Raw genomic sequence first — 18,392 nt, 5'->3', positions numbered from 1 at the left:
CAACCGATTATCGGCACATGCCTAACATGAAGTGGTTGCATATTAAAAATAAAAAGCAGCTAATTCTCCTCTCAGGGTTTTTTTGGCCTATAGCCAGCCTGTGACACTACTCTCTGAAGGCACAATCTGATCATGTACTTAAAACTTTACAGACCCTTTTATTTTATTTCATTTAATTTCGTCTGTAACGAAGCCCAGAAAGGTCGTGCATTATACTTTCTTCTGTCCCACTATCGTCATATTAAAATAACAGCAACACTTCTGAGGTTTGTTGGTCTAAAAAAGGTTGTAAAAAGACATGAATAGGTTTGAAATACCTGCTCGATAATCACAAACACTGAGATTACTGAGAACTAGCCAGAAATCGAGTACCTACCTGCCCTGAAGAGGAATAATGCAATAAAAGCACAGTGCATTATCTAGATCACCCTTTCACATACCATTTGGTTAAACTAGAAACTGGAGTGTATGTATATACAGGTTTTATGGTAGCCACCAGCATCTTGGGGGGGAAAGGGAGAGGTTATGCTCTGCTGTTTTATTTAAGATTTAAACAGTACAAAACTTTACACGAACAATTTCTTTCTTCATATTCTAGGAAAAAAAGATGTTATGTACAGCAATTAATAAAAAAGTGTGCATGTAAACTTTTCTAGTGTCTACATCAAAACTAAAACAGACAAGTGGCGCCTAACATCCCCCCCAGCACCTGGCGATAACCGTAAAACCCAGGACACACGCTCCAGTTTCTACAGCGATGGGCTTGATTGCACTATTTGAACGCATTAATGCTGACTGTGCAGGAGAATAAAAAACGTGGGTTTTTTTTTTTTTTTAAGTTTTAACTTTTTTTTTTTTTTGTAAAGCATTTATTATTTGTAAACGGTCATTGTAAGACTGTTTAATCTTTTTTTTTTCTTCTTTCGGCGAAAAAGTGCTGTTTTTGAATATCGGCAGGAAATGCTCTGTGGTATCCTAATAAATCTATGTAACATGTTAGCTAAGTGGAACACACAAATATTTTAATTCACATTAAGGAACTCAAAACATTTTCCACTTACCATGACGACGCATTGGCGGGAAAATCGAGTCGAGACGAGAGATTACTAATTTTTAGATGGCAGTAAGGGGTTTCCAGAGGTTTAGTTAATATAAAAGAGATCAAAGCACGTACGCAACTGTCAATCATTGCAGATTAATATATCGATTGGCTCATCTGCCATTTTTATGGAGGGGAAAAAAAGACGACTGGCTTGAAGCAGCAGACTCTGATGTTAAAATGTTGCTTAAAGCTCTTATGCAACATACCTAAAGGTTGGCAGGTCTGGAGTGATCATATTTATAGAGAACATTACAGAGATATACGTTTAGCCTTCATGGTAAAGATAACTGGACAGAAAAAAACTGCTAATAATGCATTGCACTTCAGGGCTCCTTTTGTTTATTTCATGTTCTCCCTTCATACCTGATCCATGGTGAAGGAACAGAAAAGTGCAGCAGAGAGAAGAATCTGGAAGTCCGTGTGTGTGTGTGTGTGTGTGTGTGTGTGTGTGTCTATCTTTGGCGAGCTCGTACAAGCACTATTGTAAAAATGTAAAGGTTACGACTGTTTGGAGAAAGAATACAGGAACAGATCGGGGTGTTTAGGAGAGTCCATTAACGACGGTTGGCTTGGCCACATCACTTTCCCCGTTGGGGGTCGTTTCTGTGGAAGCGCATGGTGCCTTTCTCTGCTCGTCAGTGTTAGCATCGGGGCCGTTGGTGAGCTGTTTGGAGACGGCGTGCTCAGATATGACGTCCACCTGACGCTGAGAGTGAAGAGAAATTATTTGAATTAAATAAAAATGTTTGTACGCAAACATGTAGCAAATAATTTCTGAAAAAAGTTCCATTTCTTGAGAATATAACAGTTATCCTTAAAGTATATGCACCTTAAATGATGTTCCTTCAGAGTTATATAAGAAATAAGCCACTGTGTGTCATGCCTTTATAGTAAAATAATCAGTGATATGATGTGGTGTGTCGAAGCAGAATTACCGTTACTACCCTGAAAGTGATGCATCCCCATGTTTTTTATTCCTCTTATACCATAGCAATTTTTAAAACATTAGACAGACCATTTTTTTTTTATTTATTAAATGACATGTCATACTTTTTGTCCATTTAGAGTTAGATTTAATGTTCTGGAACATCCATGAAACACGCTAGTTCCTGTTCTGACTCATATTATAGCAGTTATAAGTCGTTCCCTCTCTCTCTTGAAGTTAATAAGACAACAACAACAAAAACAGCCTGTCATGTTACCATGAAAAAGCAATGCGTAAACTCCTCCGTTTACTGAAGGTGTCAGAAATCTGCAAGTTAGAGCTTCAGACTCCTTCCATAAATGAAAAAACATCCCCTGACTGAAAACTTAACCAACGATTACAAGTTTTCCATTTACCAAACAAGTCTCTGTGAATAAGCTGTCACTATAGAAAAGATTACATATAAGAACAAGTGCAGGCCTGCGATTTGCAGCTGCGCTACTGTGAGAGCTGCTGTTATAGAAAATCAATCAACACCTTCTGACCAATCAGAATCCAGAAATCAACAGCACTGTGGTGTAAACTGTTTCATTTCAAAACTCCAGTTTAGGACCTTCTTGTTTCCTGACAGTACAGAAATTTATGTCTGATGGTAAAATGTTTAAAGATATTTATTTCTATATTATAAACAGGTGGAATTATGACCTACCAAGTCTTTTTTATTCTTCTTCAGATCTCGTGGCATTCTCTGCCTGCTGTGTGATTCAGCACGTGATATGTAATCGGCCACTGTGACTGCAAAGGAAAAACATCTCGTCAAAACTTTAGTTTTATTATTGCCATTTTATGTAACCATTTCTGACACGTTTCATGCTGTAAAATACAGAGAAGAGAAAGTTTAGTAGTTAATATGACCTTGCAAGGTGCCAAAAATGTATTATACATATTGGATAAGTAATTAGCACATGCCTAAATAAGTCAGCAATAATAAATACAGAAACATCACAACACTGTTGAATTCTGGATTGTGATTCATTCATTTTCTAGAACATATACAATAAAATAATCGTTGTAAAAGTTTTCTGTAAGGAGACGTTTATGGAAGGAGTCACCAGTGTCAGTGCCTTGTAACAGTAAGAGCTAAAGCTGTAACAGTTTTCTGACATCTTCAGGACAGAGGAGTTTACTATTTTTTTGTGGTTTGTGTGTAATGTGACAAGCTGCATTTTATATTTTTGTCCTAGTAATTTCAACAGACAGGAAAAAAAACAGAGGCTGGTGAGGGAACAACATTAACTAACTTCTTGTCATTGATGATCCACAACATTAAATAAATAAACATGACGTTCTTTAATAAATAAAAAATTGCAATTGTTGGTAAATTGCTGTTGTATAAGAGGAACAAAAGATGCTTATTATTACTTATTAGTAGATTCAACATCCACAGTTTAAAAACACTAAAGTTATCCAATGAACCCTTCAATGACTAAAAACCTTTGATGAGTGAGTTACACTCACTGCACACTGGTTAGGGCTCACTCCAAGCACACTTGGTTAGGGCTCACTTCATGCTCTACTGCACTACCTGGCTGTCTCTCCTCTGGAGGACGAATGCGACGGCGGCGGCTGTGGATTTGCCGCGGAGGTTTAAATTCAGGCTCATCTACAGCAGAGTGAGATCTCAGTGTTACACAACCTCAGGACTGCTTCTGTATACACTTCAGTGCGTTTGGCATTGAGCCGAAGGCTACTACAGTTTATACAACCTTCAGATGCCAAGTATTTAAAAAACAAAGTTTTCTGACTCATGGATGCCCTGGCCCATGGAAAGGTTAAAGCTCTTGCTTTTCGACACACTTCCTGAATTAATTTGCAGTGGTGTTAAAGAAAATTATAAGCAGCAAGTTGTGTGTGAAGCTGAGAAGCCGTGTGCTTCTTGTGTACTTGCCGAGGCCATTCTCACTGAGTGATGTGTTGTCGTCAGATTCAGGGCGTCGGCGGCGCGAGCGTCGGCTCCGAGAACTCGGTTCACACTCGCTCCCTTCTGCATCGGCAATCTGATCCGACTCGGACGTATCCAAAATGCTGTACGGGTTCCGGTCTGGATCCTTCAGAACTGCCGGGAAAACAAAAAATACATTTATTCTATAAATATATTCTGAAGCAGAGAATACATGCATACTTCTCTGTCCACTCCTCTTTAAACATAGTTTTCATTGTCAACTCTTTTTTTTTTTTTAATGGAATAAGCCATAAAAAATTTATAGAATAAGCCATATCGTTTGTTTACTTAATCACACCACAGAAAGGATAACAAATAAAAACAATCTATGAAAGTCTGTGGAAACTCTTCCCTTTATGAGCTGTTTTATCATTTACACAAATGCATGTGACTGGCTGTAACAGGATCAGCTACAGAAGAAGAGCTAGTCGTTGAGTTATAGAGAGTTTTTTTATACACTGATACGGCTCTGCTACGTTATTTTGAGTGCTCGTCTCAAGCTACTAAAATAATCTGCTGGGTCCAACAGTTAATAATAAACAATAATGAGTTCCATTAATATAGTGTCTTCCTAACTCATGGTTGCTGTACACATACATACTCAAAAAGAGGAGGAAATAGACAAATAGGAAACAGAAAGGGAAAGGTGTTGGGAGAAAAGTTTTAGTTATTGGATCACACAAGTTTTCTGGTGTTTAGAGAAGTGCACATGGGAATCATAAATACAGGACCACTGACTCTTTATACAATATACTGTGGACCACTGGATCTTACAGGATATGCTTGGATCTAATATATGGATGTTGATAGGGCAGTAATATCTTACATCATACACAAGCATTTCAAATGAAACAGAAACGTTCTCCTGTACCTCGTTACCAAGTGGTTAGAACAGCTTACACATCTTACATCCCAAAATGGCCATCCTGAACTGTTCACTTTTAATTTACACCTGTAATGAAACGCCATTCACTTCACATTCCATTCAAATCCCCAAATCATCTGAAATCTCCTCTCCAACAACTAGCTCTATAACGGTGTGATGCTATTTTGTAGCAATGTTTAATATTAAACATGGGATAGTAAAGAGTGAAAGAAATTTCTTCCGAAAGTATTAGTGTATTTTTTCACTAAATGTACCTGAGCTCATGGTGCTCCCTGACCCTCTTCCAGAGCCGTGACCTCTGACTCCCGACCCACCGCGACCTCTGACTCCTGCCGCTCTCCTCCTGCTATCCCTGGGCTGGACACCACGCTCATCCTCATCTTCTCTTAGAGAGAAATCACTCAGCTCATCTCTCCGCTCAGAATCCGTCTCTGAGGTGTATGGGTGCTCAGAGTTCATTCCTATAGACAGGAAATGAGGTGGGGTTAATTTTTTCCTCTCACTCTTTGTTTTTGCACTTGTATTTATATATATTTTGCAATCCATTTATAAAACTTGAATCTTTTTGAATTTTTACTCAAAAGTGCATTCAGGAAGAGGTCAGCCAATCAGATCACAGGTAAGATTCTGATTGTGTAAAGTGCATTACCGTAGGCTGAGTTGTGGTTGGCGGTCCTGCGTGCACGTCCCCGGCCCATGTAGGAGCGCCCGGAGTGGAGCGAGACGGCGGATACACTTTCGTCCATCCCATAGCTCCTCTCTTTGTCTTTTTCCATGGAACGTGCCGGAACGGGCCGATAACCCAAACCGATCTGACGCAGCTGCTCGTCGATCTGCAGCCGCTCCAACCTCAACTGCTCCACCTCCTACACAAAAATCACACAAACAATCTTTAACAACAATCATCATACAACATGGAATTACACAATTATCCACCACCTGTGCAAAATAGTGTTTGCTTGTTATTTAGTACTATGAAAATTCATAGATTGAATACAAGGGTTGTATTACATTTATTTCATAAAGTAATTAAATGATTAATTTTCCTATAACAGCAGCTCCGACAGTAGTGCAGCTGCAAATCACAGGTTTATATTAATGCGATTGTTCTAATCCCTTATCGTTTCTATAGTAACAGCTCATTTACAGTGACTGGTATGGCAGACACTCCACATCACCAGATTAAAAAATGTGTAATTTATCTGTAAGCAGAAATGTATTTATGGAAGGAGTCTCCAGTGTCAGCAGTTTGTAACAGTCAGAGTTAAAGCTGTAACTAAGTTTTCTGACATCTTCAGGACAGGAGTTTAATAAGCTTATTAACGTCAATAGAGAGAGAAAAAAAAGAGGCTGGTGAAGGAACGACTGTTTATAGCTGCTATAACGTAAGTGAGAAGTGGAACTTGTTTTGCGAATGTTTCACAACAATAAATGTAACTATAAACAGATAAAAAGTATGAACTGATGTTCTTTAATATGTTTTTTTTAAAACTGCCATAGTTTATATTTAAAATGTGGTATAAGAGGAATAAAGCACTTGGGGACATGCTCTTATTGGAAAATAATCAACTCTGATGTGGTAACAGTAACTCCGCTTCATCACACCACCCTGTCATTGATTTTATTCCTTATTTAATGGCTTAACATGAACCATTGATTTCTGATTAAATAAAATAAGGAATCAATTAAATTTTCATTAATAAAAACAATAAAGTACCTATTATCTCCATTCTGTCAGTGCATGAGCAGTACTCACGTTCAGGTAAGCAATGTGGTACTCCAGAAGGACTTGAACGTTTCCGATGCTCTCCTTTGTGCCAACAAATGTGAAGGGCACCATTCCCTGCAATGAAATGTTGGGGGTTTTTTTAAATAATACTAATAAAAAAATACCATAGCATGGCAATAAATACCACTCACCATAGTAACGGGATCAGAAAGGAAATGGTATTGAGAATGAGATCTCACCTCTTGCCTGGGAAGATTGTTGTCATTGTCTCCTTCGATCCGTACTCGCACCACCCCGGATTTATCCACGATCTCTTGAATGACCTTGCCGTTTTTACCAATCACCTTGCCTGTGACGGAACAAACATAGTAAGGGGAAAAAGGCAAAGAAAAAAAAAACCACAAAGAAAGTTCAAGATTATTGTAGAAAAAAGAAAAAAAGATCAGACATACCGACTAGATTTCTGGGAATTTGTACTGACTCTTCCAGGAACTCCAGGTAGCTCCTTGCTTTCTGGACAGCCTCTGCAGTCTGGAGTGAATTTATTAACAATAAATGAATAAATACATCACACTGCAGATGACTGATGATCCATGCTAACATGATTGATTAGTACCTCTCCATAAACCCTGAATGTGCCACTCTCTTCGTCCAGCTCGATGGCAGTCACGCCCGGAATTTTCCTGGCCTGTTGGATGTTTGTGCCATGGCTACCGATGGCGAGACCCATCAGATCCTCACGCACGATGAACTCCTCCTGGAACGCTGACGCTAGCTGCTTCGAGCTCTGAGAAATACCATGACTCTTAACATAAACCAGTGCAAACACTCAAGCAGATCATGATTAGCCATCATGTGTTTCCACAGAAACCTTCTGCATCATCATATTTCATTAATTTTTTTTAGTAAGAAAAATGATAAATCATCAGGTTGTGTGGTATTCTGTAGTGCCATGTTGCACATCTTTGACATTTTCTTGCCCTCTCCATCTCTTGAGGAAAAGAAGAACTGTTGATAGGAATCACATTAAGTTCTGGTACACGTGTTGTTACCTCTAAGTGTTTTGTGGCCTCCTCGTTCCTGTACATGAGCATGAGTTTAGTGCGAATGCTCCTCAAGTGCATGTCACTCAGGAGAGACACTCTCTTCACCGTCACCTCGTTTACAGACTGCAAAACACCAGAAACACACACATCAAATCAATAAGCATTTGCACATTTAATCTAATATTACGCATACGGATGCTGTGTCAAAGAGTTAACATGTCTTTTTTGTTTTCATTTTTTGGAGATTTTAAAAGAATTTGAGAGATTTTTTTTGGAGAATTGAGATTTATGGCAAGTAAATAAGATAAAATATGGTTTTGGAAGGTAAAGGAGATTTTGGAGCGCTAAACATGGGTGAATAGGGTGAGTTTAGAAGGAAAAGTGTGGTTTTGGAGAGTAAAGGAGGATTACTAGGACATAAAGGCTGATAAAGAAAATTGCATGAGGTAAAAGGGAATTAAAAATTTATTTTTTGCAAGAGGAAACAAGTTAAAAAGTGCAAATTAGTGCAAAATGTCTGATTTCAGAGAAGAAATGCTGCCTAAAAACGCTCAAAACTGTCATATATAATGCATAATGTTTTACAAGCTTTTTTAATACAAGGATTAAAATGATCATAATAAAAATTGCTAAATATCTTTACAGCATATATCTAACACATGCCAGTGCTGTTTATCACTTTTATGTATTTTAAATGAAAACATTTTAATTTAAAAAAAAGAAACAGACTATGAAAGAGACTAGGTGTACAATGTTGCATACATGGTTTATTTGATATCCCTCCATTTGAAAAGTTTATCTAATAGATATTTATATATTTCAGACTGATTTTATATTAATATTTATAATTTAACTCAACCTACAGGTTCTTAATTCGACAATTATCCTTCATATTAAAATGTTGTAAATCATATGCAGTGTATTTTGTCCTAGACGTGTAAATGCACGTGTGAACATGTTCAGCACTCACTAGGACAAGCAGCTCACAGGTTTCAGGGTTGTAGAAGATCCTGCTCGCTCCTACAGCCTTCTTAAAGTCCTTATGAGCAAGCTCATTCTCACAGCTAGGAGAAAAACAATGAAAGAAAATGAGATCATGTAGGAGTTATGGGACAGAGGAATTTTGTGAGAAAAAGAGAGATAAAGGACAAAAATTTAATTTTGAAGACAGAATGAATGAAGACTTTCTATTGAAGGTTTTGGGGAAGTAAATAAAGCTAAAAAGTTTTTTAGGGGATAAAATGAGAGTTTAGACAGCTAAACATAGAAAAGAATGGAAGGAAATAGAGATTTAGGGACCTAAATGAGCCAAGAGGTGTGCTTTTGGAGGGGAAACAGAATTTGGGGAAGTGAATGAGATACAAAAGTGCATATAAAGAGGATATAATGAGATTTTAGGGAAGTAAATTGAGATTTTGTGAACTGAATACGTTAAAGATTTCATGAGGTCAAGGGGAATAAAATTAAGGTTTTAGGAGAGTAAAAGTGATTCTGTAAGGCATCATGTGCTTTTGGGGGAGTAAAGGAGTTCAAAAGTGTTCAAAGTAAAGGAGGGTAAAGGAGATTTTGGAGAGCTAAAAGGGGATGAAAATGTGAGAAGAAAAGGGGGGTTTGGGAAAGTAAAGGATGATATTGAGCCATAAATGGCGATAAAAAGGAACATTTCATGAGGTAAAGGGAGGAAAAAATAGGATTTTGAGAAAAGGTGCAAATTTGGAACTAGAGAGAGAGAGAGAGATTACCCAAGTAAACATGTAAAATGTGTGAATTTGGGAGTACACCGAGATCATGGGGTAGTAAATGTGTTAAATGTGATTTTGGGAGTAAAAAGGGATTTTAGGGAATTAAAGGAGCCAAAAAGTTTTTGGAAGCTAAAGGGAGATTGTGAGAGAGTAAAGAGTAAAAAAAGCATGATTCTGGAGAGTAAAAGGAGATTTTTGGATGTAAAGGAGTTGTGATTTTGAGGGTAAAGTGGGATTTTGAGGGAGTAACAGTCAGAAGCACGGTTTTGGAGGGTATAAGGGGACCTTGGGACAAAAATATTTGAAAAGAAAAATTAGCTAATTTGAGGGGTAAATGGGTTAAAAGGGAAAGAACATTTTTAGGAACCAAAGGGGGAGGGATTTTTTAACAGAAATGTGATTTATTTATTTTTTTTTTTTTAAAGATTTTGGAAAGGGAAGTTGCAGATTTATCACTGAGATGTAATGTATTTCCCAGATCACTCACTATAACATCATTAAGAAGCAGAATTGGGCGTAACCTGGCCAGGGAAGAGTTTGTCTTTAGCCCCGAATAATTTTCCACTTGGAGCGGTACTAACTAAACGTCAGTAAAAGAAGACGGTGGTGTTGTAATTTTATATCTCGGTTCTTCAGCAAACGGAGGCGAGACCAATCAGACAGGGTTTACAGGAAAACACGTGGAAACACTCGTGTCTTATTGGCTGACAGCTCTCACTTCTGCCAAACGCTCGCTCATACACTCAGTGTGAGGAAAAATGGACATGCGCTGATTTATTTATTTATTTATTTTTTAAATGAGTAAAGGGATTGAAACTGAAACACTAACATCCTCTGATGCTGAGCAGGAAAACAAGGTGTGTAAATGTCTATGAGTTCCAGTTTACATGAACATGATATGAGCAGAGCATAAGGAAAGATAATGCACTTTGCATGGCACTGTAGCAGCTAAACCAATAGCTTAGTTGTGCCTCCACTTAGCTAGCAACACCAAAAATAGCCTAGTTAGAACAGTTTGATATTTTATCGGTCTGGTAGTCCTACAAGCTGTGACAACACCCGAGGCAAGTTTTATGATAAATCCAACTTTTTTGTAGCGTATTTTTGTAGGTTTTGAAAGTAACTTGAAAATAAAGTAATTAGTAATCTGATTACTTTTTACATGCAGTAATCAATCATGTAATGAAATTACAATTTTAAAGTAGTAATTAGTAATGGATTACTTCTTTTTGAGTAACTTACCCAACACTGTTAAGAAGTGAAGAAATCAGAAAAAAAGAAGCAGAAACAGCAAATCCACTCACGCAGCCTTCAGATCATCAGGAACAGGAACAGTGCACTTGTAAAAGGTGTTTCTTGTCACAGCTTTGTTGAGGTTCACAGGCCGCAGGCGCTCGAACGTGACGATCTCGTTGTATGTGGCGTCACAAGCTGCGTACTCAATCACATAGAACTGAGAGGAGAACAAAAAGGGGAAGTTAAAGCGACGCTGCAGAAGACGTTGGAGAAACAGAAAGTGAAAAGACGTGCACAGGATAGCTGCTGTATACTCACGTCTCCCTTCATCATGCGCACTTTCGCGAGCCACCAGCCACACGGTTCCTGCTCGTTCGCCCTCGAGTAGATCTGAGACACAATCAGGAGTTGCCACGTTACATCCTGTAATAAAGTTCAGTGTTTCTATAAATGTGTAGTCTCACGGGCGCTCACCTCCACCTCGTCTCCCTCGCCGATCTCCTTCTTCACGTCAGCAGGAGGAGGCAAGCGCACGTCACAGAACGGGACCTGTCTCTCCGGCTGCCAACTAATGGGGGGAAAAGAAGAAGACGAATTAAATTTTTTAAACGGTACTGAACCAAAATTAGTCAGAATCAGAAAACCACTCACTTGTTTTCGAACGAGATAGAGAGCGAGTCCTCATGAACGTCTTTGACGAAGCCCTGAAACATGACATTGTGTTTCAAGTTAAGTTCTTTATTTTTCACATACAGGGAGTTATACAGTGTATAGCTCTTACAGTGTGATTACAGCTTCCCGAACCATGCAAACATTATATTACAAAGAGCAAAGACATATAGGGCACTTAAGTAGGGTTGCCAAGAAATGAAATATTCACGGTACGATAACTGTCTTCGAAAATATCACAGTTTCACGGTATTACGCAATTATGTTGTTAATAATAATAACAATAATAATAATAATATCAGTTACAAGGACCCTTAAAGGAATGAAAACAGAAGGGTTTTTTTTTATTTTGATTTTTTGAACAAACACTATTATAATTGAAACTTGAGTATACGTAAAAAGTCTCCCATTTGAAAATAAATAAGAAATCTCCTGCTTGAACAATAGAAATTAGGAGGAAAAAAGAAGCAGGACTTGCGGTGGGTCTTTTTGGAACTATTTTCGTTGTTAAAACAGAACAAAAACAGACAATAAAGAGTCTTAAAAGTCACTTAATATTAACTTGGTGTACACATTAGCAAAGCATGTTCAATTAACTAATCAATTTAACATAATATCAGCTGTCTGATTTTAATGGTAGATTTATTTGAACAGTGAGAGACAGAATAACAACAAAAAAAATCCAGAAAAACGCATGTCAAAAATGTTATAAATTGATTTGCATTTTAATGAGGGAAATATGTATTTGACTCCTCTGCAAAACATGACTTAGTACTTGGTGGCAAAACCTTTGTTGGCAATCACAGAGGTCAGATGTTTCTTGTAGTTGGCCACCAGGTTTGCACACATGTCAGGAGGGATTTTGTCCCACTCCTCTTTGCAGATCTTCTCCAAGTCATTAAGGTTTCGAGGCTGACGTTTGGCAACTCGAACCTTCAGCTCCCTCCACAGATTTTCTATGGGATTAAGGTCTGGAGACTGGCTAGGCCACTCCAGGACCTTAATGTGCTTCTTCTTGAGCCACTCCTTTGTTGCCTTGGCCGTGTGTTTTGGGTCATTGTCATGCTGGAATACCCATCCACGACCCATTTTCAATGCCCTGGCTGAGGGAAGGAGGTTCTCACCCAAGATTTGACGGTACATGGCCCCGTCCATCGTCCCTTTGATGCGGTGAAGTTGTCCTGTGCCCTTAGCAGAAAAACACCCCCAAAGCATAATGTTTCCACCTCCATGTTTGACGGTGGGGATGGTGATCTTGGGGTCATAGGCTGCATTCCTCCTCCTCCAAACACAGCGAGCTGAGTTGATGCCAAAGAGCTCCATTTTGGTCTCATCTGACCACAACACTTTCACCCAGTTGTCCTCTGAATCATTCAGATGTTCATTGGCAAACTTCCGACGGGCATGTATATGTGCTTTCTTGAGCAGGGGGACCTTGCGGGCGCTGCAGGATTTCAGTCCTTCACGGCGTAGTGTGTTACCAATTGTTTTCTTGGTGACTATGGTCCCAGCTGACTTGAGATCATTGACAAGATCCTCCCGTGTAGTTCTGGGCTGATTCCTCACTGTTCTCATGATCATCGCAACTCCACGAGGTGAGATCATGCATGGAGCCCCAGGCCGAGGGAGATTGACAGTTCTTTTGTGTTTCTTCCATTTGCGAATAATCGCACCGACTGTTGTCACCTTCTCACCAAGCTGCTTGGCAATGGTCTTGTAGCCCATTCCAGACTTGTGTAGGTCTACAATCTTGTCCCTGACATCCTTGGAGAGCTCTTTGGTCTTGGCCATGGTGGAGAGTTTGGAATCTGATTGATTGATTGCTTCTGTGGACAGGTGTCTTTTATACAGGTAACAAGCTGAGATTAGGAGCACTCCCTTTAAGAGTGTGCTCCTAATCTCAGCTCGTTACCTGTATAAGACACCTGGGAGCCAGAAATCTTTCTGATTGAGAGGGGGTCAAATACTTATTTCCCTCATTAAAATGCAAATCAATTTATAACATTTTTGACATGCGTTTTTCTGGATTTTCTTGTTGTTATTCTGTCTCTCACTGTTCACATAAATCTACCATTAAAATTATAGACTGATCATTTCTTTGTCAGTGGGCAAACGTACAAAATCAGCAGGGGATCAAATATTTTTTTTCCCCTCACTGTAAACAGCAGGTGTGCAACAGTACAACCAGTCTGCTACTGTCTGTACACACACACACACACACTTAGATCGGAGTCAGTAGCCATGCATCCATCCACGTATTTTTGTGAATTTTGGGATATTGCATATAAAAGCTGGATAGAAACACCAGATGCAAATAAAATCTCCAAAATGTGCATAAAAAAAGCTTATGCGCGCATTTGAGGCAGATAATTTTTTCATTCAATAAGAAGACATGCGCGTAAAGTACGATGGAAACACATTTACCGAATAAACTCCTCAATGTGCATATTTAAAAAAAAAAGTCATGTCACTTTGCCTCAACAAATCATGTAATTGGAAAATTGGCTAATGTGATTAGATATTCAGCGCATTTGGGCAACTTATACAGCCCAATGGCAATGCGGGGGGTTTTCTGTGGGAACTGCAGCGCGGTGAGTCGCATAACTGGACTAATCTCATGGTACAGCGTGTCAAATGTTGTTTTTGTCATTCTGAAATGCCTGAGCCAAAGTCTGTCATCGAAATGATTTGGTACAATTACTTCCCAGATCTGTCTCACACGATTCCTTCCCAAATATCAGGCTTCCACCTCAGATCGCGAGATAACATGAGATTTGAGATAGCGTTTCGTCTGTGCGCTCTGAAGAGCAACTCATTTATTATTATTTATTATTATTATTATTGGAAAAAAGAGCCACAGTGGCTTCCCCAGTTTCAACAACTTCCTGTGAAACCAGTATACCGCTGCAATCCTACACATTAACACACAAAGGTAGGCCTGTCATGATAATTACATTATCAACTTATCGTACGATATATGGACATGGCCTTGATCATTTTTGCTGATCTTGATATTGCCCATTGTGGTTACATGCGTGTTTGTTTACATAAGAAAGAACGTCACCAACATTTTAGCCAATTGCTCTGCTTTTGTCTTCTCTTTAAAGGATTCTGTATTTTCGGCAGAAGAAAAAAATTTTTTTTGACATTTCAATTCCAATGTCTGAATATTCTTGAGAATTAAAAGTTAATTGCGCTTTGAAAGGGTCTACTTGCATTACTATGCTATTAGCATTATATCTGTGGCATAAAATGGTCTTAAAATGACAATAATATCATTTATTGCAATTATTTCTGGGACAATACACTGTCCAACAAAAGTAGTTACCATGACAGACCTACGTAATGCACATAAGACACATAGGACAAAGTGCACAACAGCGCGGGGACAGTACAGCACAACGCAGAGACAGGACAGCGCAGGGACAGGACAGCACAACGCAGGGACAATACAGCGCAGGACAGCGCAACGCGGGGACAGGACAGCGCAACGCGGGGACAGGACAGCGCAACGCGGGGACAGGACACTGCCAAATTGAATTCTTTTTTTAACATATAGACACAACACGACTGTTCTGCTGGATGTTTCGTAACAAACCTAAATATACATATCATGCATCATAGAAATGTCTTCAAGTATTGTGATGTGATATTTTTTTGTCATATCACCCACCCCTCTGATGAGTTAGTTAGCACCCTGAAGCTGATTGTTTCCCTATAACAGCAAACCCCAAAGTGTTTTATACCAAAAAAAAGAGCTCTAATATCAAGAGGAGCCAGTGTGATTTTAGTATTAAGGAATAAACAGCATCCAAATCTCTACGAATCTCTGGGTTTTCACTTGTGTTCTCATCACAGCTAAGCGAGAGCGATCATCTCTCTAACAGAGAATTAAAAATAGACCTGGCCTATGAATTTATCTGCTCATATCTTCCGATGACAGCTCATCATCCAAAAACAAACAGCTGACACTCAGGCCAGAACAGGCCTGCAGGTCATAAGTTCTGCATGAAAATCAGTGGACAGATTTTCTGACCAGGCATATCTCATCGGCACAAAATAAGCCGTGCTGTTAGAGATCCGGTGAGAGGAGTGAAAGAATAGTGTGCAGTTTACTAAAGGTCTATTGTGTCGTTTTGAAATGTTCATGGTAAGATAACCTACTCTAAAAATACCAGAGTATTAACTGACCATTTTAAAAACACACAAGTGGCACAAGCGGCGCTACAGAAAAGTGTTCTCCCCATCATTCCAGAGGTTGTGAGTTCGAATCCTGAAATAGCACAGTTATCCATGGGCGAGAGTCAAGACAGTGTAATTGCCTGTGCTCTCTGAGTGGGAGGAGTATACTCTCTCTCCCCTGTCAATCATAGTGCCACTAGCCAATTGCAGGCATCTGTGAGCTCATGGATGAAGAAGAGGGCAGATAGCGCTTTCTTCTAAGTGTTAATGATGGGAAGTTCGGATCATTTTACTGACTCGGATCTTTGAATCTCGTTCAGCAAAATGAACAAATCTTTTTCCAAGTCATTTCGTTCATTTCAGCAGAATATAATTAAAATGTTACATGTTAAATTCCCCAACACATCTATTATTTACGCAAACGTTGATCGCCTTTGGAATAAAAAATGAACTATAGGTTAATGCAACCAAGGCCAAATTATGAGAAACAGAAATGATTCATTAATAGCTTAGCATTAGGTCTTCAGGCAATGCAGTCTATGAGGTCACCTCACCTCCTGATCCGAGTCATTCTTTCTTTTGTCACGTCACGTTTATCACGTCTGTTCCCCGGGAACAGAAATGATTAGTTCATGTCTCGAGTCTTTGGGTTCGAGTCATTTGTTCATCCGGTAACCGCCTCACAGACTGAATGCAGTGGAGCTGTGACGTGATGAACGAACGACTCGAACCCGAAGACTCGAGACGTGAACTAATCATTTCTGTTTCCTGTACAGAACCTATGGGGAAGTTGCAGCACATGCGCAAAGGGAACAACGGTAACATGACTCGGGAACAACTCGTTGTTCCCGAGTCATATTACAGATTCGTTCAAAATGTTCATGAACGACACATCACTAGTAAGTGTGATACGCAGCACGAGCAGCAGTGATAAAAGATGCGGTTGCCTGGTTTCATGGGTCTCATAGGAAGCATATGTTAGCCATCCACCTCATCAGTTGGTAGCTGGTGTATAATAAGGAAGAGCTGGATAGTGGGTGAGGAGGGAAAAAAATTTGTCTAATTTTTTTTTTAAAGAAGAACAATTAGGGGATTTGAGCTTTTTGTTTCTGTCTGGTTTTAGTTAAATATACAAGATGTGCAAAAAGACATTTGTCTGTAATAAAAAAAATTTCCTTTAACTTTTTTCATGGTCGGTTAATACCATGATATTTCCAGATATATTCTAGGTTATCCTACTGTAACACCCGGAGACATCAACAGCATTCTACCGTGCCTATAAATTACTGTGTAGAATGCCCAACGCCACTGTATTATACCTTAAGTAGTGAGCACATATAGGGAATAAAACTTGAAATTGGCAGATTATGTGTCACAAGTAGTGTAAGAAATGTAAAATCAAGATGTCGGAGTTGGTTGATGAGCAGGATGAACTGTGAATCAGTTGTGATTGCTTCATTCAGAAAATAACTGTAGTTTGTTGTGTTTGTTCTCATGCCGATTGTTGTTTACCTACACAAAACTACTGCCAAGAGTTTCTTAAGTGCTTTGCAGCAAAAATAAATAAATAAATAAATAAAATAAAAGGAAAAAAAGAAAGAAAGAAAAGAAAAGAAAAAAGGCTACACTAATACGAGGAAAGCGAAAGTTATTTACTGAGTGGAAAAAAACGAAAGTGAAAATGTTGGTATTCCGGTAAAACTCCACTTAGCTAAAGACTTATTTAACTAGCGTGATAGATAAAAATGAAATCGGATGTCCTTAATCAAATTAACTCCAAAAATCAAAGACCTATAACTGATTAATTAATTCAGTGCGTCGATCAGATGCAAAATTATAGTAACGTTGGATAGCTATCTCGGTTAGCGTACAATATTACTAGCGTCGAGAGAACCCGCCCGTAATCCGACAACTCCCAGTTTCTGCGTTAGGATTGGCTAGCAGTATTCCACTGCCTGCGCTGTGATTGGTTGACAGCGCCTGAAAATATCCTACTAGCCAATCCTATTGAAGTAGGCGGGATTTGTCAGAAAACAGGTTGGATAAAATAACGCAATCTGAACCGCAAAGCTATGCTAACTATAGTAACTATATAAACCGAAGCCGGAATGTAACTGATTTTTAAAACGACTAGGCCTTAATTTGGAGCAAATTTGGCGTCTTATGTTTTAGAATATGACCCGTCTTCATGATTTGTAAAATGAAAAAAACATATTTTACCTTATAATAAGCTCCATTGGAGCCACGAACCTCAACCGTCAGTTCGTCCATTTTTGAACACACTAGGAATTGTGGGTAAAAATTCTAGAACTATTCAGTCTGAGCAATTAAGCAATGCTATCGGGCTCAATCCTGTTTACAAAACATTTAGTGCACTTTGTGGAGTGCTTAAATATTTATTTTTGATTTCTATGTGGTGTAATTATATATGAATTAAATAGGCTAAAGCCCAAATGGCATCTTACTATAAATGCATTTTATTGTACTATATATAAGCCATTGGTTTATGCCTTATTAGTGCACTTTTATAGGGAGTAAGAAAAGATTTTGGGATTCAGCCATCCTTCTATGGGGCGAATTATAATCTTCCTAATCTAGATCTGGATTTTCAATTCACACTTCTTTGTGTTATATAGTATATAAATCCTTGAAATTCTCAAGATGTTTGTGAGGGGGAAATGTTTTCTATTCTATTCTATTATAAAGAAGCATGGCTTTTGTCAAAAGTTTGAAAAACAATTTTATGTTATATTTGGGAATTTGGGACATACTTTCATACATTTAGGCTTAACGTTCATCCTCAATGACACGTTTAGGACATTATTTATTTTCAGCATACTTATTAATTGTATCAATAAATCCAATTTCAATAA

At 38.6% G+C, this 18,392-nt stretch overlaps 1 protein-coding gene across 2 annotated transcripts; it reads right to left on the bottom strand.

The window, feature by feature from the left end:
* Positions 1 to 846: 846 nt before the first annotated feature.
* fxr1 (FMR1 autosomal homolog 1) lies at positions 847 to 17,794 on the bottom strand. Of its 2 annotated transcripts, XM_053634441.1 has the most exons (17): positions 17,740 to 17,794; positions 11,320 to 11,372; positions 11,143 to 11,236; positions 10,987 to 11,058; positions 10,737 to 10,885; positions 8,661 to 8,754; positions 7,697 to 7,813; positions 7,261 to 7,431; positions 7,097 to 7,175; positions 6,884 to 6,993; positions 6,672 to 6,758; positions 5,565 to 5,781; positions 5,170 to 5,376; positions 3,976 to 4,143; positions 3,613 to 3,690; positions 2,737 to 2,822; positions 847 to 1,808 (listed from the first exon to the last, which is right to left on the bottom strand). In XM_053634441.1, the coding sequence occupies exons 1-17, from the start codon at positions 17,788 to 17,790 to the stop codon at positions 1,644 to 1,646; spliced, it is 1,998 nt and encodes a 665-aa protein (XP_053490416.1). In that variant the 5' UTR covers positions 17,791 to 17,794; the 3' UTR covers positions 847 to 1,643. The 2 variants fall into 2 exon arrangements, with proteins under 2 accessions (XP_053490416.1, XP_053490417.1); XM_053634442.1 differs by lacking the exon at positions 3,613 to 3,690.
* Positions 17,795 to 18,392: the final 598 nt, after the last annotated feature.

This window comes from Ictalurus furcatus, chromosome 10 (genome assembly GCF_023375685.1).
Source record: "Ictalurus furcatus strain D&B chromosome 10, Billie_1.0, whole genome shotgun sequence".
Taxonomy (NCBI): domain Eukaryota; kingdom Metazoa; phylum Chordata; class Actinopteri; order Siluriformes; family Ictaluridae; genus Ictalurus; species Ictalurus furcatus.
The sequence above is the reverse complement of the archived record's forward strand: the minus strand, read 5'-3'. Positions and strand labels throughout refer to the sequence as shown.

Bases quoted from the DNA above. Each gene is read 5' to 3' on its own strand.
- fxr1 (XM_053634441.1), bottom strand. From the start codon at position 17,790: ATGGACGAACTGACGGTTGAGGTTCGTGGCTCCAATGGAGCTTATTAT. The intron at 11,059-11,142 runs GTGAGCGCCCGT...ATTGTGTCTCAG, and splicing joins GCGAGGGAGACGAGGTGGAG to ATCTACTCGAGGGCGAACGA. The intron at 7,432-7,696 runs GTAACAACACGT...GGTATTTCTCAG, and splicing joins AGGCCACAAAACACTTAGAG to AGCTCGAAGCAGCTAGCGTC.